Source organism: Loxodonta africana, chromosome X (genome assembly GCF_030014295.1).
Source record: "Loxodonta africana isolate mLoxAfr1 chromosome X, mLoxAfr1.hap2, whole genome shotgun sequence".
Taxonomy (NCBI): Eukaryota; Metazoa; Chordata; class Mammalia; order Proboscidea; family Elephantidae; genus Loxodonta; species Loxodonta africana.
This window is the reverse complement of record NC_087369.1, coordinates 8,118,985-8,144,240: the sequence shown is the minus strand read 5'-3', so window position 1 is coordinate 8,144,240 and position 25,256 is coordinate 8,118,985. Positions and strand designations below refer to the sequence as shown.

The window sequence follows — 25,256 nt, the reverse complement described above, 5'->3', positions numbered from 1 at the left end:
TTCAGAATAGGATCTGGGTGATGATGTAACCTGAACCTATGAATGCCAGTAAATTTCCATTAGGCCTTAAACTAGCCCAAGCTAGTTGCCATGCAGTCGATTCTAACTCTCATGGCGCCCCCAGGTGAATCACAGTCGAGCTGTGCTCCATAGGGTTTTCAATGGCTGGTTATTCAGAAGTAGGTCTTCCAAGGCACCAACCTTTTCATTAGCAGCTGAGTGCCGCTCAAAAACCTATTACATTTCCATCTAAACCCAATTTAATGGGACAGATGCTACCGTCTTGCTGAAATAAAGTAGGCAACATTGGGCTGAGGAGTACAGAGAGGAGCCCATCCGGTTCTATATGCAGTGATGGTGCTGAGGAAGTACCCAGGGTGAAGTACCAATCCCCTCCCACACCCCAGAGACATGCTCAGCCACAGAATATGGATCTCCACGAAAAGGCTCTAAATGCCTCTTCCAACTGGGCTGCCAACTGATTCTACAGAAATTCAAGAGCGTCTCAACCTAGAGCTTCTTCGTTGCTGAATTTCACCATAATAATGCAAGGGCTTAGATTGTGCGTTCACAAAAGAATGGTCTTCAAACTTTATAAAAAGTCAACAGTCTCTTTTTTTTGATAGTTCAGCATAAGTAGATATTACGTTTAGCCCAAATTCTTCTAGTAAGAAATTTTCAAGCGCCATTTTAATAACTCTGTAAAACTGCCACGTTTCCTTGCAATAAACCTACCGTTGCAAGATTATCGGCATATGATTTAATGTGTACGCGTCCCGATTTCCGCTGAATGAGAAGAGAATGTTTCTTCTATGCACACGGAGCAGATAGGATACCCACAGTCATAACTCAGGTAAGCAGGAATCTCCGTTTATTTATTTCTAGAACTACATTTAATTTCTAAATCCGAGCCCCCACTCTGCCTGGTGCAGACAAATTAATGAATCTGGTCTAGTCTGGATTTATGATTTTGTACACGCCAGTGACCTCCTAAGGTATTTCAAAACGTGCCTGTTAGTCACTGTGCTTGGCAAAACCCCAGGCCAGGCTTTCCTGTTCTCTTCCGACTTCAGGAATAGTTCTAACTGCCTGGGAAATAGAATGTAGTGTCCTAGGCAGCCATTTCTGGGCACTGGTTTGGGCTTAGGATTCTCCAGAGAAACGGGGTTCTCTACAGAAACGGTTTACTTCCTGGCCATGCGCATTAGCCCAAGGAATGTAACAGAAGTGGCGGCTCTCTGGGCTGGGTCTCGGGAACAGATATACCTCCTTTTGCCACTCGGGGAACATTTCACCTCTGCCCCACATCCTGGGTCCTAGATGGCAGCATCTGGAACACAACCACAGCAGATGACATCAATGAGACCAAGGATTACGAGCCTTATTATGCATTTTTTATGCCATCGAGTTTGGGGATGGCTTGCTATCCAGCATTATTGGGACAGTAGCTGACTAAACCATAGTCATTCCAAACCAGTCCCCTGGGACTTGAGTCATAGTTATGACGTGTGAACGGACTCAGAGCTGGAAGAATGCAATCAAATGTCGCCGGGGACTCATCCACTGTGGTTCCATGGCGGTGGCTGCTATTGTTGCTGGCCGGTGTCGAGGCAGCCCTTGACTCATGGGTTCTGTGGTGCTTCGAATTAAACCCGTTAGTAGCCCAATTATTTTCTGCTTTAAATTTTTTGTGGATACCATGTGTCTTCATTAGTGAAAGCTTGCTGAATCATTGGGTGTGTCAGAATTTTTGGTAGGTAGTATGGATTTCTTTCGTTACCTCCTCCCACAAGCCTCCCCTAAGTGTTTAGTGGTACATCGGAGGTACCACTAATTATACCCCAGAGTCCCCACTGGGGTCTATTGGTACATATGTGTAACATATAAAAATTTTCAAAATTTCTATTTTTCCTACCAAAAATTCAGACACCTTGTACAACGCCCTGTAAAAACAGTAATTTGCAGCATGCGCCCATTTCTTGGGTTTCAAGCAGTCATAAAGGCCCCTGCCTTGTGGCAGCACGCACTGCCTGGGGTACGGCAGCTTCCCACTAACCCCAGAGGCTGACAAAGTTCATGGTCGCCATATGGACCACCAGGTACGAAAGTTAAACACGAGGAGTCTCCACCATCAAAGAGCTGAAGACCAAACACTGCCAAGAAATAGACTCAAAACCAAGAAACTGACATCATAAAAACAAACCCACTCAGGAAAGGTCAGTTCTAAATTATATCCGTTAAACTTCATGTACTCAAATGTATGTAAATGCCCATACCAACGAATCAAACCATACATGCTGAAGACATGTTGTTGTTGTTGTTAATTCCTGTCGAGTTGGCTCCGACTCATGGTGACCCTGTGTGTGCAGAGTAGAGCGGCTCCACAGGGTTTTCAAGGCCGTGACCTTTGGAAGCAGATCACCAGGCCTGTCTTCTTAGGTGCCTCTGGGTGGGTTGGAACCACCAACCTCTCAGCTAGTATTTGAGCACTTAACCATTTACATCACCCACCCAGGGGTTCCCTTAAGAAATTTAACTGTTTTTTTAAGTCACCAAAATGATAAAAATTCACTCATTAACATTCTACGTGTAAAGTCAGCTTCCTCTGAGGCACACAGAGTCAATGAAAACCAGTTACTTAATTCCAGATGGTAGTGTCAGTATTTTATCTCTGATTGATTCTACTTCTTACTTGAAAAATCCACCCCATCTTCAGAACATCAAGACTTAACCGGTTTCATGTCTTTTATCCCCAAAATGTAAAAACAGCTCAAACAATAAGAGAAAAATGAACCAATCAATATGACTGAAGTGGCAGGGCAAACACATGTACAAATTATTTTGTTCCTTTTCAAGGCTTTAATCCCAGGGGAAATAAAGTCAAATTGTTTATCATTGACAAACCCTCAAGTATGTGAACTCTCAGATCATCGAAAGCTGAAATGCCTGTTATATTTCCTTGAGACGGGTTTTAACTAGGCCATGCCCTGATTCCTATTCTTGTCTTCAAACAGGAGGTAAAGCTATTTTAAGCCTGTGTGATCTGCAAAAAAACACTTCTCACCTTGTGGCTCCAGTATTTTTAATTCCAAGAGCTTGCTGAGTCCACATTTTTGTTTTTTTAATTTTATTTAATTGCTAAAAATCTTACTTCCAAACACACCAATACATCATTTGAAATCCAGAACCCTGGGAATGCCTGGGGTGGGCTAAAATAGAACACCCCATGAGATGTTTGGTTTATAAGTCACAAAGTTGCTTAAAGCAAGGTAAGAATTTGTCCTATAAAGAGAGACTTAGGTGGGTATACATTTGCATGATATAAAAGCAGTGGCTGTTTAAATTCATGAGAAATTGAAGCAACGTGTGGGATATATCTGAATCTAGACTGGATGATTCTTATGGAACAATGACTTTGAAGACAGCCGTTTTTATTTAGGTCAGGGCAATCAGTTGTTGGAGGCCTGGTGGAGCAGTGGTTAAGAGCTCGGGCTGCCAACCAAAAAGGTCGGCAGTTCGAATCCACCAGCCGGCTTCTTGGAAACTCTGTGGGGCAGTTCTATTCTGTCCTATAGGGCCTCTATGAGTCAGAATCGACTCAACAGCAGCGGGTTTGGTTTTGGTTTTTTAATCTGTTGTTTTTGTAACGTTAAGGAGCCGTGGTTGCACAGTGGTTAAGCCTCAGCTCGGCTGCTAACTAGAAGGTTGGCAGTTCAAACCCACCAGCTACTATGCGGGAGTAAGATGTGACAATCTGCCTCTGTAAAGATTACACCCTTGGAAACCCTATAGGGTCTCCATGGGTCAGAATCAACTCATCGGCAATGGGTTTTTGTCGTAAGGTTCTGTTGAGTCTACCACCAGGGCTCCTTATTTAACTTTCTGGATGTCTCAGATGAGCAGACAGTCCCAAAATGTATCCTTCCTTGAAAGATCATGCTAAACCTTTGATTCGGAGGAGAATTTTCCAAGATCGTTTTGCAGAAGTCACTGGATCGGGTACAAACATGTTCCGGTAAAGAATTATGCTGGGATGTGTGTCCTCCAAAATATGTGTCGAAGTCCTAACCCCTGTACCTGTAAATATGACCCTGTTTGGAAATGGGGGGGGGTTCCTTTGTTATGTTAATGAGGTCATAGCATTGTAGGAGTCCAGGAATTCCAAGGATTGCTGCCAGCTACTAGAAGCTGAAGGAGCCCTGGTCACACAAACGTTCAAGTGCTGCCCCTCCTTCACTATTTAACCCCATTCCTGTGGAGTCAATTCTGACTCACAGCGACCCTGTAGGACAGAGTAGAACTGCCCCATAGGGTTTCCAAGGCTATAATCTTTACGGATCTTAGGCACTTGAAAGTTAGACAATGAATAAGGAAGACCAAAGAGGAACTGATGCCTTTGAATTATGGTGTTGGAGAAAAATATTGAATATACCATGGGCTGCCAAAAGAAGGAAGAAATCTGTCTTGGAAGAAGTACAATCAGAATGCTCCTTAGAAGCAAGGATGGCAAGACTACATCTCACATACTTTGGACATGTTGTCAGGAGGGATCAGTCCCTGGAGAAGGACATCATGCTTGGTAGAGTTGAGGGCCAGCGAAAAAGAGGAAGACCCTCAACAAGATGGACTGACATGGTGGCTGCAACAATGGGCTCAAGCATAACAACGACTGTGAAGATGGCACAGGACTGGGCAGTGTTTCCTTCTGTTGTACATAGGGTCGCTATGAGTTGGAGCTGACGCGACGGCACCTAACAACAGCAATCTTTACAGAAGTAGACTACCACATCTTTCTCCCACCAAGCAACTGGTACGTTCAAACCTCTGACGCTTCCGTTAGCAGCGCAGTACTTAAGCACCGTGCCACCAGGGCTGTGAAAACACATACATTGAGAAGAAAAATACCATCATAGCAATTATGTCTAAAGATGGTGTCTGCAGACTGGCAAAGTAAGGATGATTTTAAAACCTGGGTGACAGGGTGATGGGGGTTCAATATTAACATTTAGTGTTTAAGAGCTAGGCTGCTAACCAAAAGGTCGGCAATTCAAATCCACCAGCTGCTCCATGGAAACCCTATGGGGCAGTTCTACTGTGTCCTATAGGGTCATTATGAGTCACAATGAACTCCACAGCAAGGGGTTTGGTTTGATTTTGGTTACTATTGAGTGTGTTTGAAGTTTGGCACAACCAAATGCTGTTAAAATGTACTTCATAGTTACAATGCCTTCTTTTTCCCTTGTGGCCCCATTTGGCGAGAGCCGCTCAGGCAGGATTTTAAAATTTAAATGTTCATCTGTGCCTCACTCCAGAAACACGATTGCATTATTTTATTCTAACCTTCCATTCCACATTGCTGGGACGTCAACAAGGAGACTGGAAGTATTTCTCCTTTCAATATGAGCGCCATGCAATCCCACGTGCACTAGAAATAAGCAATCTTTACTGTTTCCATGTTTAATGTGCAAACGCAAAATGCGCAGAGCTTCCTGTAGGGGCCCAAGTCATAGCTCAGTGCTGGATGAAGATGGCTTGATTTTGTCACGCAGCTTCTTGTAACAGCTGAGGTATTGGGAACAAAAATGGCCCACAATGTCATCAGAGAGCTGAGCTCCACGCTGGAAAGGGCTCCCCTGTGGCTTTGCCAAGACAAAAGAAAATCTAGGGCAATATGGTCAACTCCCCCACTAGCAAATCCATATATTATGGTATAGGAGAAGAACCAACAACCACATAGGAAATGGTGTGCAGTGTTATCTCAGCTTGTATTTGTCTTTACAAGCTACAATTAAAACGGTAAACCTATTGCTGTTGAGTCCATTCTGACTCATTGCAATCCTATAAGACAGAGCAGAACTACCTCATAGGGTTTCCGAGGAGTGGCTGGTGGATTTGAACTGCTGACCTTTTGATTAGCAGTCTGAGCTCTTTAACCACTGAACCACCAGGGCTTTTATTAAAAAATAGGGAAGTGTCATGGATTGAATTATGTTCCCCCCAAAATGTGTGTATCAATTGGGCTGGGCCATGATTCCTGGTATTGGGTGATTTTCCTACATGTTGTAAATCCTGCCTCTATGGTGTTAATGAGGAGGGATGGGTGGCAGTTGTGTTAGTGAGGCAGGACTCAACCTACAAGATTGGACTGTGTCTTAAGGCAATCTCTTGAGATATAAAAGTGAGAAGCGAGCAGAGAGACAGGGGTACCTCAAACCACCAGGAAAGCAGTACCAGGAGCAGAGCACATCCTTTGGACTTGGGGTCCCTGAGCGAAGAAGCTCCTAGTCCTGGGGAAGATTGATGAGAAGGGCAACAGAGACAGAAAACCTTCCCCTGGAGCTGACACCCTGAATTCGGACTTCTAGCCTCCTAGACTATGACAGAATAAACTTCTCTTTGTTAAAGCCATCCACTTGTGGTATTTCTGTTACAGCAGCACTAGATGACTAAGGTAGGAAGATACATCAAAATAGATCTCAATATGGTACTGCTGAAAACATTTTCTAATTAGGTCACTCTCTCTTCTTGTCGTTGTTAGTTGCCATTAAGTCAATTCCAACTCATGGGGACCCCATGTGTGCAGAGCTGAACTGTGCTCTATAGGGTTTTCAAGGCTGTGACCTTCCAGAAGTAATCTCCAGGCCTGTCTTTGCAGGTGCCTCTGGGTGGGTTTGAACTGACAACCTTCCTGCCACTTAACTGATCATTTAACTGTTTTCACCACCTAATTCTCTCTTATTGGGAAAATTAAAATATATGTATGAAATAACCGAGTTTAATCACAATGATGTCTTAGAATCCAGCCATCACTATCTTCACCTTCTTCTCTTACCAGGCACTGGTGTTACTTAAGTTATGAAAATGGACTTATTTTATGTTGCAGCTATGTTCTCAATTTGAGTGACACAAGGCAACATTAATTCGCTCAGTCAAATTCTTTTCCTTCCACAGTAAGCACTTTGGTGTTGGTATTTTAGTTGAGAATGCAAATCTCTGCAGTCGTACTGCAGAAAAGAAAAAAGAGAAACAAGGAGTCAGGGCAAGGAGGCTAGTCGGGACTGACAACAGAAGAGAGGGCAGGGCTAACCCCGTGCTATGATTGAACGTTCCAGAATGGACAGGCACTGCTGACTATGGCATTCACGAAGAGGCACTCACGCAGCTGCCCGGGCTGTGGCAAAACCATTTCATCATTGCCATTAATTTCTAGAAATGGCTGCATGCCATCTAGCTGGCCAGATCCCATTGAAGGATAACCCAAGAGCACCATCATTTTCTAAAATAAATCTCTGCCTCTCTGAAAAAAATTTTGTTTTCTTTTTCTTTCATTCCTAGAAAACTCTCACAGAGCAGAGAGGCACCCAGATGGTCCCTTGCAGAAAAAAAATTGCGTCTTAATAGCTGGATAAGTGATGAACTGATACGAGGTGCTGGCACGTTTTAGACACACAAGACAGAGAGCTGTGAGGATCTGAGATTCCGGCTTTTCTCTGCGCCCCAGAGCTAAAATAGCTGTTTGGACAGGAACATTCATTGTGTTCTTTCTCATGCATTATCTAAGATGGTTGAAGACAATTAGAGAGTAACTGCCACACCACAGCTGATGGCGAGTTGGTTTCCCAGCCTCTATTCTATCATCTTTTCAGGGAGCTTCACCATAAACACAAGTGAGGAAGATTAAGATCTCCCTCCATATTTCAAACTAATAATCTTCCCATTGACTTCCTTCTCCTTCCCTTCTCCTGTTGTGATGCAGAAGTCATTGTTTCATTTCTGCTTGATAAAAACCCAATGCCGTTGAGTCAGTTCCGACTCACAGCAGCCCCATAGAGTTCTCCTTCGTAGTTCTCTTACAATTGTCTTCGCCGTTCAATTTAAAGAGGTCCCTAGGTGGCGCAAACAGTTTGTACTCGGCTACTAACTGAAAGCTTGGTGGTTTGAACCCACCCAGTGGCTCTACAGAAGAAAGATCTGGCCATCTGCTCCCATTAAGATTACAGCCTATGCGGGTACCATGGTCTCAGGGAACATCTAGCTCAGTTGGCGTAACATAGAAGTGTTCTACATTCTACTTTGGTAAGTAGTGTCTGGGGTCTTAAACGCCTGTGAGTGGCCATCTAGGATACTTCACTGGTCTCACCCTTTTGGGAGCAAGGGAGAATGAAGAAAACTAAAGATACAAGGGAAAGATTAGTCCCAAGGACCAATGGACCACGTCTACAATGGCCTCCACCAGACTGAGTCCAATACAACTAGATGGTGCCCAGCTACCCCCATTGGCTGCTCTGACAGGGATCACAATAGAGGGTCCTGAACAGAGCTAGAGAAAAAATGTAGAGCAAAATTCTAACTCACAAGAAAAGACCAGACTTACTGGCCTGACAGAGACTGGAGAAACCCTGAGAATATGGCCCCAGGACACCCTTATAGCTCAGTAATGAAGTCACTCCTGAGATTCACCCTTCATCCAAAGATTAGACAGGCCCATAAAACAAAACGAAACTAAAGGGGGACAACAGCCCAGGGGCAAGGACTAGAAGGCGGGAAGGGACAGGAAAGCTGGTAACGGGGAACCCAAGGTTGAGAAGGGAAGAGTGTTGACATGTCGTGGGGTTGGCAACCAATGTCAGAAAACAATACGTGTGCTAACTGTTTAATGAGAAGCTAGTTTGTTCTGTAAACCTTCATCTAAAGTACAATAAAAAAATTTTTTTTTTTAAATTACAGTCTAGAAAATGCTATGTGGCCGTCCTCTTCTGTCACATGGGCCACTGTGAGTTGGAATTGTCTCATCGGTACCTAACTACAACAACAGCTCTCTGTAATTGTCCTCACTGTTGAATTTAAAGAGGAGCCTGGATGGTACAAAAGGTTTGTGCTCCGATGCTAGACTAAAGGTTATCAGTTTAAATCCACTCAGTGGTGCCGTGGAAGAAAATACCTGGCAATCTGATTCTGTAAATATTATAGCCAAGAAAACCCAAAGGAGCTCAATTGTATTCCATAACACATGGGGCCGCCCTGAGTCAGAATTAACTCAACAGCAACTAACAACAACAAAAACAACAGTACACAAAAGGAACCATTTATAGCCTGAGAAATCCTTAGCTTCGCCTGGCCATGACGTACATTACACAATGTGGTTTTAAATATTGTCCCAACACAAGTTGCCCTTTAAAACAATGTCATGGAAAATAATAGCACTATATAATTTTTAAACTTTTTTTTTTTTACCGATACCAGAATTCACAAAACACTCTTGGGGTGAAACAAGGCAAACTTAATACATAGTATATAAAGGTCAAAAGACGGCATCTTTGCATTCAAAGCCTTAATTAGCAGGATGCAAATAAACACTATTGTTCCTCAGACATGTTCTTTTTTACTTTAAAGCGTTTTCAAAAATTGTTAGTATACAATTAAAAGGATAAAGCGTTTTAAATGAATTTTAAATGGCACTGAAATGCAGAGCTGTTTTGTTTTTTAAGCAAAGGTGCTTGTACCATGTTTGCTAAATTTCCACGTCGCATAACATGTTACCAAATGAAGTGATGGCTACTTCCTTAGGACGCGCTCAGTAAAGGTGATGAGATGTATATATTTATGAAGACACGGTCATCCTAAACTTTTTTATCTTGGACCAAATCCCTTCCCATTTTCCTTCTTCCAGTTATTTAAAATATCTTCCCAATTACGATTTAAAAAATTTTTTTAATTATGATTAAGCTTGGAAAATTCCAGCATCCGAAATGCCCCGAGAGTCCTTAGTGTTACAGACTGAATTGTGTACCCCCAAAATGTATGTCAGTTTGGCTAGACCATGATTATGTGGTTGTCCACCATTTTGTGATCCGGTGTGATTATCCTATGCATTGTAAATCCTAACCTCTAAGATGTTAATGAGGCAGGATTAGAGGCAGTTATGTTAATGAGGCAGGACTCAATCTACAGGGTTAGTCTGTATCTTGTGTTAATCTCTTTTGAGATATAAAAGAGAGAAGCAAGCAGAGAGGAGATGGACCTCCTACCACCAACAAAGAAGGGCTGGGGTCCCTGCAATGAGAAACTCATAGACCCAGGGAAACAATGATGACAAGTACTTTGCAGAGCCAACAGAGAGAGAAAGCCTTCCCCTGGACCTGGCACCCTGAATTTGGACTTCTAGCCCCTAGACTGTAAGAGAATAAATTTCTGTTTGTTAAAGCCATCCACTTGTGGTATTTCTGTTTCCGCAGTGCAAGGTAACTAAGACACTTAGCTACAAACTCCCTAAGGGAGAAAAACTGGCCATGAATTATTTTGCAAAATCTAATGGCTGTATTTAATTTTGAAACAAAACCAACAACAACCAAAAAAATGTGTGTTGTTACACAAATATGTATATAGGCATATATGTGTGTATGTGTTACATATGTATGCACAGAAAGATGTATGTACATAACCATAAATATCCAGATTTATAATAAACCACGTAGGGGACAGAGTGACAGATAGTCCTTAGACATAAGCAACCATCTGGCAAGATTGGTTTTCTGGGTCTGAAAGCTTAGGACCATGGTCTTGTGGGACAACTTGGTCAATTGGCATAATATAGTTCATAAAATTTATGTTCTACATCCTAGTTAGGTGAGTAGTGTCTGGGGTCTTAAAAGCTCGTGCGCAGCCATCTAAAATACAACTATTGGTCTCTACTCGTCCAGAGCAAAAGAGAAAGAAGGAAACCAAAGACTCAGAGAAGAAAGTAGTCTACAGGATTAATAGTCTACAGGAACCACAGCCTCATCTACTCTGAGATCAGAAGAACTAGATGGTGCCTGGCTACCGTTAATGACTATTCTGATCAGGGTCGCAATAGGTGGATCCTGATAGAACAGGAGAAAAATGTGGAACAGAACTCAATTCTTAAAAAGTCTAGACTTACTGGACCGACTGACACTGGAGGGCTCCCTGAGACTCTCTCTGAGATGCTTTTTCAGCCTTGAACCAAAACTAACCCTTGAGGTCACCTTTTACTAAATAACAGATTGGCTCACAAAATAAAGAATATCACCCGCAAGTACTCTGCTCCTTTAAAAAATCATCTACATGAGACCACAGGGTCAACAATGACTAAAGCAAAGATGAGAAGGTAGGGGGGCAGGGAAACTAGAGTCCTGGAAATGGTACAGCCAGAATAGAATGAATCAGCGTGATGAAACACCGTGAAAAATGTAGCCAATATCACTGAATAATTCGTGTAGAAATTGTTAAATGGGACCCTAATCTGCCATGTAAACTTTCACCTTAAATCCAATATTATTAAAAGAAATTTAATGACTGTTCCTTTGCAGAAACAGGGTGGTAACGTGACTTACTCAGGATGAACTAGGTTAGGTTGTAGCGGCAACATCAAAATCTCAGTGGCTTAACCAGTGAAAGTTTATCTCTCGTTTACACCATACGTTAATCATGGATCAATTGGGATTCTTCTCCGTGGGATCACCTTCACTCTGGGACCAGTCTGAGGGCGTATTCTGCATCTGGAGTGCTGAGAAAGTGCTGGGGTCCTTATATGGATTATTCGATGGCCTCCCTCAGAAGTAACAACATGTGACATCTCAAGTCACAGCTCACTGGTGGCCAGCAGCACAACCCTACTACATGCTCAGACTGTAGAATGAGCTGCAAACCTTTAGTGAACAGCACCGTTGATGGCCATGGAACGGTAAACCGGGGCTTTGAACCGGTTCAAACTGGTTCAGTCATGGCCAGCAAAGGGAAATAGGCATGGACCTGAAGTTTTACAGTTTGGTGCCCGGAATGGGAAAAATTAAAGGTTGAAGCCCTGGAATGGGAGGCTTGGAAGAGGCATAGTGAACCCTTACAGGAGCCTGATGTGTGGGGTTGGATTATTGGCAGGAGTGTACGAAAGTCACCCACTTTCAGAGTGGCTTGGCTGGCTGCCATCTTTGAGTAGGGCACCACCATCTTTGAGCAGGGCACCACCATCTTTGAGCAGGATGCTGCCATCTTTGAGTAGGGCACCACCATCTTTGAGCAGGATGCTGCCATCTTTGTGCTCAGAATCCAAGGGTGAGAGATTTGGTTGCTGTGCAATGGTTACGCGCCCTTGTTTTCTAAGAGGGAGATTAAGTTTCTAGGAGGGCTTCGACCTGTAATTTTCCCCTTTCTGGCTATCTTTCTAGATCACCATAGATTTAAAAATTTCTTGGCCATGACTGAGCCAGGCAGAATTCGTTTAAAGCCCTGCAGTAAACAAAGAGATAAACAAAACTGTGTGTCTTTTTATCTGAATGCAATAAATCAACTCTGTTAATTTTGGTTCTTTTTTAATGACGAGTGCACTCATATTGGGGTGGGAATCAGTGGTGGCTCATTTATAGAATTCTTGGCCTTTGGTCCCCGGCCAATGCACCCCATGAGCGCCACCCCATGAGCGCCACCACCTGTCTGTCAGTGGAGGCTTGCGTGTTGATGTGATGCTGAGCAACTTCCAGACTAAGACAGACTAGGAAGACAGGCCTGGCGATCCACTTCCAAAAGTCAGCCAGTGAAATCCCAATGGATCAACACAGACCAATCCACAACCGATCACGGGGATGGCGCAGGACTGGGTAGTGTTTCATTCCATTGTACAAAGGGTCGCCATGTGTCGGGGACCGAACTGACGGCAACTATCAGCTAAAACAACAACATTCAGATTGCTTCTTTCACTTTGGAAATTTCTCAGGGTTGCTATGAGTCAGAATGAACCTGATGGCAGCGGGCGTTTTATATGCTAGATCATGTATTCTTTTCATGGTGTAGTCTTGTGTTCCTTGCTAGAAAAATCAAGGAAAAGATTTCTATCCAATCCTTGTACATTCATCTGTTTGCATAATGTCACCATCTAACCAAACAGCTGCACAGGTTGTGCACTGCACAAATTGAGGAAAGCCACTTCTCACTGTGATCAACGTTAGTGCCGCCCCGGAGCTGTGCGGTATGCAGCCTGTGCAGTCATATAAGGATGGTGGTTATGAAGCCATCCATTTACGTTGTTTTATCCAAAAGATTGCTTGCATGAACCTAAGCATAAAACAACCCATTTATGCACTGCTATCTCTGTTCCCTCATGTATAACGAGAAAATAATAGTGTCCACCTGACAGGTGTGTGGTTAGGTTTAAATATGCCAGTCCAGTTGCCATGGAGTTGACCCCGACTCATGGCACCCCCAGGTGTGTCAGAGTAAAACTGTGCTCCATAGGGTTTCCAGTGGCTGATTTTTCAGAAGTAGATCATCAGGCCTTTCTTCCAAGGTGCCTCTGGGTAGACTCAAACCCCCAACCTTTCAGTTAGTGGCCAAGCAGTGCGTTAATCGTTTGCACCACCTGGGCAGTTTGAGGATTAAATATATGACCCCCACCAAAGCAGTTACAATAGTGCCTAGGATTCCTGAGCTTCAGCAAACCTCATTCCCTGCTCCAGCCTCTAACATCAGCCCAGAGCCCCTAAAAACACTTTTCACACTGCTTTCTGGTGAGATGCTGTGCTGTAGAACCTCGCTTTGTCTCTGTCCCTGGGGTGACGGCTGTGAGCAGGTCTCGCTGATAAGGGCTCTAATGGATGGCTGGTCTGATCTCTCTTTCTCTCCGCGGTTAGCAGCTTCATGCAGCCCCTGTCTGATAAAATGCCACGAGTGCCCTTTTCTGAATTATTTGAAGTGCTGACTTCTAACCTTTTCATGTGGCTCTTGTCACCTCCCCACACGTCAAATGAGAGGCCATCTCAAGAACAGTGCTTCAGACCTCGCTATTGAACGTCCCTCCGATTTTAACACGGAGCTGACGCTTCACAAAACGCCAGGATCTGATGAATTCATTGGAAATATTAAATACGAGCCACATCTGCATCCAAGGTCGCTGAAAGCAGCTGGCTGAAAACCATGGCAGCATCTTTGGGTCTTTTTCAAAGACTAAAATCTGACCAATGAAATGAAAATACCACATTTACTGGAGTACTTTATATGTGCACGTGAAAAAAAATTTTTTAAGTATTTCAAAAGTGGTAAAGTTTGATAGCGAAAAAAAATCAAAGGACATATGATAAAAATATACTCGGTGAAAATTTTGTCTTTAGAAAACTAGCATTGTCCCTCAACAGGCTGTATATTTTGAAATCTGCTATGCCTGTACAATCAATGAAGCAAAATACAATATGCCACTTTGAAAAATAACTTCAATATTTAAGCGATCGTCCATTTACGTGTTGAGTAAAGTATCAGACTGTCATCCCATCGACTTATAAGATAATTGCAGAGTCTCCTTTTCTTAATTACCACGTTCAGTGGGCGACTACTATATTCTTACCTTTACATTTCACTAACTCCTATCCTCTCCCACTGACTTTATAGAATCAATGCCTGGGGTTTCTATTCACAACAGCATCACTAAATCAAAGAATCTTTTTTGAAATCCAAAGAATTATCATCAGATACTAGGTTTAGTAATTTAGAATTATAGTGAACCAATCTGCTGTGTTAAAAAAAAAAAAACAAAAAGCTCATTGCTGTCAATTCTGACTCCTGGTGGCCCCATGGAAACCCTGGTGGCATAGTGGTTAAGTGCTACGATTGTTAACCAAAAGGTCTGTTTGAATCCACCAGCTGCTCCTTGGAAAACCTATGGGCAGTTCTACTCTGTCCTATTGGGTCACTATGAGTTGGAATTGAGTAGATGACAATGGGTTTTTTTTTTTTTTTTTTTTGCTAAGCCCATGTGTTACAGAGTGGAACTGCTCCATGGGGTTTTCTTGGCTGTAATCTTTATGGGAGCAGATTGCCAGGCCTTTCTTCTGTGGAGCTACTGTGCTGGGTGGGTTCAAACCACCTACCTTTAGATTAGTAGATGATTGCAAACCACTTGCGTTATCCAGGGGACACCTCTTATTGTATTGCTGTTGTCCTGTGTCATTGGCTCAGTTCTGACTCAGAGCAGCCTATAGGACAGAGTAGAACTGCCCCATAGTGTTTTCTAGGCTGTAATCTTTATGGGAGCAGATCACCAGGTCTTTCCCCCAAGGAGGTGTTGCATGGGTTCGAATTACTGACCTTTTGGTTAGCAGCAGAGCACTTAACCATTTTGCCAGCAGGTGTACTGTTGCTGTTGTGTGACGTCAAATCAATTCCGACTCATAGCGGCCCTATCATGACTCTATAGAACAGACTAGAACTGCCACATAGGATTTTCTAGGCTGTAATCTTTACAGGAACAGATAGCCAGATCTTTCTTCCTCGGAGCTACTGGGTGTATTTGATCCAATGACCTTTCTGTTAGCAGCTAAGCACGTAACCATCTGCAGAACCAGGGCTCCCCTTATTGTATTAACACAAAAAAACCCGTTGCTGTCAAGTCGATTCTGACTCATAGTGACCCTAAAGGACAGAGTAGAACTGCCCCATAGGGTTTCCAAGGAGCGCCTGGTAGATTCGAACTGCAGATCTTTTGGTTAGCAGCCAAGTTCTTAACCACTGTGGCACCAGGGCTCTCCTATTGTATTAGTGGGCAATTAACCCGGGTGCTGTTACACTAAAGGTCCCTCGTGGTGCAAATGGTTTGCACTTAACTACTCACTGAAAGGTTGGCAGTTGGAACCCACCAGCCACTCAAGGGAGAAAGCAAGCTGATCTGCTTCCGTAAAGATTACAGCCAAGAAAATTCTATGGGGCAGTTCTACTCTGTCACATGGGGTCACTATGAGTCAGAACTGGCTCGCCAGCAATGGGTTTGGCTTTTTTGGTTTTGGCTGCTACGTTAACAATCTAAAACTCAGTGGTTTAAGAAAATAAAAGTTCATTTCTTGTTCAGGTCAGTCACCAGTCAGTCTCACAGCTGCACTCCATGTGGTAACTCAGGGATCTAGGCTGTTCTCTTGGTGGCATCACTACGCTTAGAGCCTCCTTAGAGTCCTTGCCTAAGCAAGATCACCCCTAGAGGATTGGAAGGGCACTTTCTGGCCAGGCCTGAGTGGTTTACTTGGTCCTAACACAACCAAGAGGGAGACCAGCAAACGTCATCTTCAATGTCATCTTATCTGGCACCCAGTCCAATAAACAGGACATTTGAACCATGAGACAGTTTCTACTCTACAATTGCACCTGCCCGTAAGGCAATATGACCAAAAACAAAAACAAAACAAAACCCCAAATCATTGCCATCACGTCAATTCCAACCCACGGCAACCCCATTTGTTACAAAGTAGAACTGTTCCATAGGGTTTTCTTAGCTGTCATCTTTATGGAAGCAGATTGCCAGATCTTTCTTCTGAAGCCCTTCTGGGTGGGTTTGAACCACCAACCTTTAGGTTAGCAGTTGTGTGCAAACCATTTTTATCACATGGGAACCTGAGGCAAGAGAACACACCATTGGAAACATGGTGCCACACGTATTCAGTTTTGCAGGCTGCGTTAATTTAGACCATATAAAGTTGGATAGGCCATTCAAAGTATGTATTTGTAAAAAAATATATTCATCGGAAATTCTGCCATTAGCAAAACACCATCAACCCCCAGCATAGGTAGTACAGTTTGAAGCCTGCGATCCTCATATAATCAACGGAGCAAACTTTATATTCCAGACCTCAATAGTCAAGTGATTACGTTGGCTTGCTGTGTAAAGAACGCCCAGATACTGCACAGTTTGCCTCTTTGAAGACATTACCTCTTTGCCTGGTGACATAAACTTAGTGTTAACATGAGAAATCACTTGGAGAATTTGAACTGAATGAGTAGAGCCATTTTAAGGCCCAAAGTCAAGGGTCTCTTCTACAGAGAAGCCCCGTAATGCTCTTCTTAGAACACAGATAGTTACCTGAGGACTTTCCTTTTCAGGCACACGTCAGCAGTTTCCGAATGGCTAGCATTCTAATGAGGGAAGCTGACTCTTCCTGAGTTGGAAAGGTGCCTCTAACATCATATCTGACACTGTTAAATATTGGTAAATGACATGCACTTTATCTAGAGTGCATTAAACAAAGAAATGGTGTCCAGTCATGTTTGCTGGTGGTAGCTTTCTGGCAACACAGCAGCAGCTCCTGGAACAGGGAAACCAAGGCTGTTCAAGGACTCAGGGACCTCAGCCCTGATGTCCCCACATGGATGCTGTCCAAGGGTAGGCGTAAATATGTTTTTTTAAAGGAGTTCTAGGATAGATGTGAAATAAGTAGAGAGCAGACGGCTATGATTTAAGAAGGATTAGGTCCTATTACATTATATACATCATACATATGTGGTCACCATGAGTCAGAGTTCCTGAATGGCCCAAATGGTTAAGTGATTAGCTAGTAACTGAAAGGTTCGCAGTTTGAGTTCACCCAGAGGTGCCTGGGAAGAAAGGCCTGGTGATCTACGTCTGAAAAACCTGGCATTGAATACCCGGTGGAGCTTACTTCTATTCTGACGTACGTGGGGCTGCCATGAGTCAGAATCAACTTGACAGCTTCCGTTTTTTTAATTTTTAGATCCTTTTTACATCATACATCACATTTGGTGGGGACTAAATGGGGATAAATCAATGGAAGATTTCTCAACTTTCACGCAGGAGACCCGGGTTCCATTTCCAGCTGATGTACCCCATGTATGGCCACCACCCATCTGGCACTGGAGGCTGGCTTGTTGCTACAAACCTGGACAGGTTTCAAAGGAGCTTCCGGACTAAGACAGACTAAGAAGACAGGCCTGGTGATCTACTTCCAAAAATCACCCAGTGAAAACCCTATGGCTCACAAGGGTCCGATCCTGTTGTGTTTGGGGTCCCCATGAGTCGGGAGCTGACTTGGCAGCAGCTGCTGATAACAACAGGACCGATAATAAGGCTTCGTTTTTCTATCACTGGAAAACCAGAGGCTGGACTCTACAAAACCAGCGCCTTTTGTCCCATACACATTCTCTCCCTACACCTATCTGTTGTCTAGCAGACTTTCCACGGACATTTTCTAGCCTTTAACCAGCATTGCTGGTTCAAATGATAACCTACTGCAGTCCAGTGTTACTGCACTTTCTACCTCCACTTCTTCCTGCTCCAGAAGTTTGTTAGGACTCTGGTCTGGTTTTCCTGAGGAATCCAATGGGAAGAAGAGGAATGGAGAACAATGGTTTTCATAGCAGATTTTAGACTCTCTTAATCTGTCGGCTCTAAGTATTAGTTGCCGTTGTGTGCCTTCAAGCCGATTCCGACTCACAGTGACCTCATGTGACGGAGTAGACTTGCCCCATAGGGTTTCCTAGGCTGTAGTCTTTATGGAAGCAGATCTTTTTTCAAGGAGCCTCTGGGTGGGTTTGAACTGTCAACCTTTTGGTTAGTAACTGAGTGCTTAGTTGTTGTGCCACCAGGGTGGTACAGCAAAGTAATTCCTTCACCAAGGTAGTCACTCTCTGTTCCAGAGCCAGCTATGACTTTCACGGCCTCACGAAAATAAAACATGAAACATCACAGTCAGCCTTTCGAATCCACGGGTTCTGATTCCCTGGATTCAACCAACAGTGGATCAAAAATATTCAGAAAAAAAATTCCCAAAAGCAGAACTTGGCTTTGCTGCACGCCAAGCACTGTGCCGAAGCCACGTGGATGAAGTGGTGTGAAGCACCCCCTGCTGTAGCCTCCCCCATCTCACAGACCCTCAGTCTCTCCAGCACTCACTGTGTGGGCATCTTCGCCTCGCAGCTCCTTTCTTTGCCCCTTGTGTGGTGTGCACCCTTTGTTTCTGTGCAAAAAAATGGCTCCTACAAAGCAATGAAGTGGCCAAAGCAACCCCTCAAAGGCTAAGAGGAGGCCTAAAGTGCTATCTCTGGGCAGAAAATACAAATCTTAGGTCTTTTGAAAAGTGGGATGTCGCATGCCGAAGTGGGCAGTGAGGCGCGTGAGAACGAATCGAGCATCCATAAAACAAAGCAGAAAGAAGCGGAAATCCCTCAAAGTGTTAGTCCTTTCCCTACAATAGCAAAAGTGGGCTCTCTGTCTCCTGATACAGGGCTCGCAGAGACTGAGAAAACACTAAGTGTGAAGTGTCAGCATTAACAAGGATCCACGTGGCTCTCACATTGTACGAGGTTTGATAAGTAACCTAGAGATGATTTAAGTATATCGGAGGATGGGTGTAAGCTCTATGCAAATACCAAGCCAGTTTCTATACGGGACTTGAGTATCTGCGGATTTTGGTATCTGTTGAGTGGTGGGTGGTGGCTGGGGGGGGGGAGGTGGGTGGCAGGGGAGGTCCTGGAACCAGTCCCTGGTGGACACTGAGGGATGACTGTACCTAAAAATACAAAACATTCTTTTGTTGTTGTTTTTAGCGACTGCAGAGTCAGTGCCAGCTCACGGTGATGCACACACAAAGGAAGGAACGAAACGGGTATATATCAGACCTTTGTGATCTGCTGGGTTCTCATTGGTTGATTTGTGGAAGTAGATAACCAGGCCTTTCTCCTCAGTCTGCCTGATTAAAATTGTACTTTATGACTGTGTTGGTATAAAAGCAAATACAATCTTCAACCCTAAATGTTCATTTTTCCCTCCTGATTTTAAACAAAACTAGAACATTTTCATGTACCACTAAAAGTCTTGTAAGCCTTAGGCAGTATGTCTGACGGGTAATTCGGATTTTTTTATAACTATAGAGGTCTGAAGGCCATTCCTGATCCATCTCTGTTCTCTTCAGCCCCTGTCTTACACAACATAAAACAAAAAAACCAAGCCCGTTGCCATCGAGTTGATTCTGACTCATACCTACCCTACAGGACACAGTGGAACTGCCCCATAGGGTTTCCAAGGAGTGGCTAGTGGATTCGAACTGCCGACTTTCTGGTTAGCAGCCGTAGCTCTTAACCACTGAGCCACCAGGAAGCTCAATAAATATGTGTTGAACTGGAAAGTCGTATCCCCAATCCTCAGCACCATGCCCAAAACGTAACAAACGCTCATTTCCACCATTTTTAATTGCAAACAAAGCTTTTATTTTAACTTTGCATTAACACGTTCTAATAATAAGAAAACACTTTTTACTTTATGCAATCAGTTTTGAAGATAGCATTTTTCAGACAGCGTTTCAGACATGGTGTCTGTCCTTCAGAGATGGTTGAGGAGTCTGTTTCCTTTCTTGAACTCCTAGTTACACAGATATGTAGGCTCCAATTGTATTTTTCCCAAAGTGTTACCATGTAATATGATGACAGTCTGTACATTACTACTTGCTTTGCTTTTAACCCATTGCCAGTGAGTCAATTTCAACTCATAGCAACCCTACAGGACAGAGTAGAACTGCCTGTAGGGTTTCCAAGGCCATAAATCTTTATGGAAACAGACTGACATATCTTTCTACCATGGAGCAGCTGGTGGGTTCAAACCGTCGACCCTTCAGTTAGCAGCCGAATGCTTTAACCACTATGCCACCACGGCTCCTCACTTTGCATTGAACATCTATAAATACTAGGGATAAGAGGCATCGTTTGAAGAATTGGTTGAAAGCTTCAAAACCCACTTGGATTTGGACATAGAGCCCAAGACGCACTATTGGTGGGAGGCCGTACAACTCTGTAAGAAAACTGTTCCATCTCTTCTGGACACAACAATTCCAACTTCCTGTTACATCATCAAAGCAAAACTTTCAGATGGTAACTGGTTAGAGACCTAAGGCAAGTAGGGTAACTACAGATAAACCCAATTTTCAAATACCCTGGTATACAATGGTGAGCTAACCCATTTTGAAGCAAACACCTTCAAGCTCAATTTGCTTACCTCTGGAGGTATAAACACAACTACCACAGCCTCCACCAGACTGAGTCCAGCACAACTAGATGGCGCCCAGCTACCACCACTGACTGCTCTGACAGGGATCACAATAGAGGGTCCCGGACAGAGCTGGAGAAAAATGTAGAGCAAAATTCTAACTCAAAAAGAAAGACCAGACTTACTGGCCTGACAGAGACTGCAGAAACTCTGAGAGTATGGCCCCGGGACTCCCTTTTAACTCAGTACTGAAGTCACTCCTGAGGTTCACCCTTCATCCAAAGATTAGACAGGCCCATAAAACAAAATGAGACTAAAGGGGCACACCAGCCCATGGGCAAGGACTAGAAGGCAGCTAGTAATAGGGAACCCAAGATGGAGAAGGGAGAGTGTTGACATGTCATGGGGTTGGCAACCAATGTCACAAAACAATATGTGCGCTGTTTAATGAGAAACTAGTTTGCTCTGTAAACCTTCACCTTAAGCATAATTAAAAAATAAACAACAGAGGTATAAGTTCATCCTTCATTTGATGTTTACATCTTACAGATTAAATAAGTAATTCTATATATAACCATGTGCTCCCCCAATCTGTAATAGCTCGTCACGTAACGTAACCCTCCCCATACATCCCAGACCACAAAGGCCTTCCCAAAAGCTCACTTGCAGGGACTGCGTGACGTGCAGTAAACACTGTCATCTTAATACATAAATTCCTAATAGTGGCTTTAAATAGTTTGTGCGTGACAATATCAGTAGTAATCCTAACGCGTTATCCGCATGCTCCTAGGGTCTTCAGTGGGAATGTTCTCTAAAACCAGATGACAAATTTTCTCCGGTATCTGGAATGGGAAATCCACGGTGAAAGTAACAATTGTGCTTGGTTTCTGGCTTCCAAGAATTACCGGGAGGGAGGGGGATAGGAACTCTTCTTTGTTTTTATTTTTTCAGAAAAGAAAATCAGAATTAAAGGGAAACTTGGGAAACTCTTTGGAAAGCTGGGATTCCCTGAGAGGGACAGAGCAGAGGGCTGTCAGTGTTAAGCAAGCTCAAGGCTGGGCCATTCCAAGTCACGGATCCCTTCTGTACCATGAAGCCCTCCACCAATGCCCATCTGTGGGAATCTCCCAGCATGCCCCACTGGCCCGCCAGCAAGCCGTCACATTCTATATCTGGATAAGATCACACAGGCAACAGCATCTGTCAGCACTTCCCAGATGTAAACTTAAGACCTGTGCATTTAATTGCATGCAAATTTACACAGACAGCACACACACAAAGTGTAAACAACTATTAAATTCTAGAATGTGAAAGGATATGAGAAGGAAGACTGTTGTGAGGAACACTGCCGTCGCTGTTGTTAGCTGCTGTTGAGTAAGTCCCCGACGCACGGTGACCCCGCGCACAATGGAACAAAATGCTGCCGGTTCTGCACCATCTCCACCATGGGTTGGGGATGGGACCAGGACCATTGTGCTCCACAGGGCTTTCCTCGGCTGAGCGAAAGCTGTGCAAAAGACAAGCTGCTCCACCACGTGTTCAGAAGAGAGCCATGGATAAGTGGACGTACAGGGGGGCAGCTTCCTCTGCTTATCACTAAAGGAATCCGCACCTTGTTGTCGGATGTGTGAAAGGAATCCCCACCTTGTTGTCGGATGTGTGTCCGCGGAGGCCACGTGTCTGGCGCACAGGTAGGGACATATTTCCCTCACCGTGGAGTGGTGCTTGACACTTCAGAACTCCCTCAAAAGCTGTGCCAACATCAGCCAATCTCCAACCTGACTTGCTCACATACTTCCCCTGAGTTACAAAAAAACGAAAACAAACCAAGCCTATTGCCGTCGAGAGTCGTTCCGACTCCCAGTGACTCTACAGGACAGAGTAGAACTGCCCCATAGGGTTTCCAAGGAGTGGCTGGTGGATTCGAACCGCCAACTTCTGGTTAACAGCCAAGCTGCCACAGCATAAAATCTCATTAAACCTATGCATTAACTACTCATCTCATTCCATTCACTTCTGCCTGGAAGTAAAGATACCGTGGTTATTTGTATACGTTATGGGTTGCTTCTGAGTGCTATCGTTGTTGCCTCCAAAAAAAAGCACCGTGCAGATAATTCGGAATGACGGTGGGAGGCATGCTGTGAACTATGGCATCCCTCAAGTGGCTTTTGAGTTCAGGGCTTCCATTCGCAAAAGAAACAGCGGACCCTACCTACCATACTACCAGTTGGGGAATAGCAATCAGCACAGAGGGATGTGCTTTGGGGCTTTAGTTCCTGAAGGATTCCACCAAAAGTGTGCTGCACAACCAAAGCTCTATGGGAACCTCTACTGTTCCCTCCTAATTCCTGGTAAACTCCTAGCTCCGTATTTAAATATCTTGACCTACTTTGGGAAAGAAATAAACTGTATATTTATAGAGTATGTTGTACGTAATGTGTATTGTAATTAATACCAATAAGAAACACTTGCTTTCCAATAACCAAGTCAGAACCTACCATCACTATTATTAGTAAATGACGTGGCCTTCTGTTCAACACAACTTTGCTACACTAAACTCTCCTTAGACGAAATTGTCTTTGTCACTGGTGCACGGGGGAACCATGGCAGTCACTGCTGAGCCTCAGGTGACGGAACAGACGACTCGATATACCGTTGATGCAGAAGTATTCGCTGACGGGCAGATCAAGGTTTCCTTTCGCACTTTCCTACAATCAAAATCCTGACGTTGGAAGAACCCATTTGATGGCCCCTCTCTATCCCACTGACACGTTGATCATGGAAGGCATAAATCTAATTCTCCACTGTGCCCTGAAAACCTTGGTCTTTGGGTAACTGTTAAGCTCTCAGCTAAGCGTTCAGATGATAAAATCAAGGACCAGTGCAGACGCAATCGTTGGTGAGGTTAGCGTTTCCCAGGACCATTTGCAGACATGCATTTGCCAGGAAGACTGTGGACCAGGCATCTGGCTTGCTCCAGGGCACATGGCTACTGGCTCACTCCGCTATCCTGCTTTTCCTTGTCACACTGACAAGACAGACCCAGGGAGGAACAACACAGCTGCAGCCAAGGCTTCCAGATAAGGTTCCCCACGGACAGCTGGTTGGGCACCTCGGTCAATGTCTTGGTGTGACCATCCACCGCCTCCTGCATGACCTGAAGGATCTCGTGGAAGCGAGGCTCGGTCTCGGGAGTGAGTGGGCTCCTCTCTCGAGGGTCTCTGGAAATATCAAAGAGCAGAGGCGGGTGGTGATGGGTGACAAAATGTCCATGGCAGAAGCACACGTGTGTGGAGAAACACCCATTGGAGCCCTCCGGGGTGAACTTGGGCGTGAAGAAGAAGGCCTTCCAGATGGATGTGCCTGCGAATGGAAGGGACAGAAGTCGGGGTTCAGTTACGCTGTGCAAAGTGTCATGGGATTCACACCCAGTGAGAAAATACATAGGTATTAGGCTGCCATGTGCTTTATGACAGTAAAGGCTTATCGCCACTTATGAAATGTATGTATTTGTCACCCTTAAGGACCAAAAGTGTAAGGACCACAGCTAAAGGACATGTATTGCTGGCTTTTTTTTTTTTTTTTCCAAAAGTGGTTAAGGAAAGAAAGATTAAAATGATCAAAAGATAGCTGTGATGCTGCCCCTGACTCATGACAACCTCACGCCTGCACTTCGAGTCCTGCACCATCCCCATGATTGGTTGTGGACTGGACTGCTATGATCCACAGGGTTTTCACTGGTTTTTAGAAGCACATCACCAGGCCTTTCCTCCTAGTCTGTCTTGGTCTGTAAGTTGTGCTAGAGTCTCCTCAGCACTACAGCAACATGCAAGCCTCCACGGACAGATGGGTGATGGCTGCGTGTGAGATGCACCGGCTGTAATTAAACCTGGGCGTCCCACATGGAAGGTGAGAATTCTGTCACTACATCACCACTGCCTCACTCATGTTCTACCTGCAGTTAGTTTATTAATTTACAGACTTTTGCCAGACACTAACTGCTGCAGTCCTTGGGTTTGCATCTATGCTGTTGTTGTTAGCTGCTGTCAAGTCAGCCCCCGACTCCTGGCGACCCCAGGCACGGCTGAAGGAAAAGCTGCCCCGTCCTGCTGCTGCTGACTCAGCTCCTGACTTAGGACAATCTCACACTCCAGGGAACCACACACTGCTTGGTCCTGCGCCATCCCTATAGGCTGTAGGTTAGACCACTGTGATCCATAGGATTTTCATGGGCTGAGTTTTTGAAGCAGATCACCAGGCCTTTCTTCCTAGTCTGTCTTAGTCTGGGAACTCCTCTGAAACCTGTTCAGCATCATAGCAACACGCAGGCCTCCACTGACAGATGGGTGGTGGGTGCACAGGAGGTGCACTGGCTGGAATCGAACCCAGGTTTCCTGCATGGAAGGCAAGAATTCTACCACTGAACCACCAATGCTCTCGTTGCGAATTTAGGTTTGTTAAAACCTCAGCAATTTCTTCTTCAGAGAGCCTCTCT

General features: G+C 44.3%; 1 protein-coding gene across 4 annotated transcripts in view; it reads right to left on the bottom strand.

Moving 5' to 3' along the window:
• Nucleotides 1-19,467: 19,467 nt before the first annotated feature.
• The window catches only part of LOC100659001 (steroid sulfatase), a 196,239-nt gene continuing 190,450 nt past the window's right edge, over nucleotides 19,468-25,256 (bottom strand). For 2 of the 4 annotated variants that reach the window (XM_023539677.2, XM_023539676.2), the window contains exon 11: nucleotides 19,470-24,124. In XM_023539677.2, the coding sequence (XP_023395445.2) occupies nucleotides 23,751-24,124 (374 nt within the window). In that variant the 3' untranslated portion in view covers nucleotides 19,470-23,750. Of the gene's footprint in view, nucleotides 24,125-25,256 lie in introns of all 4 variants that reach the window. The other 2 variants (XM_010600188.3, XM_003420630.4) reach the window with 2 other exon arrangements.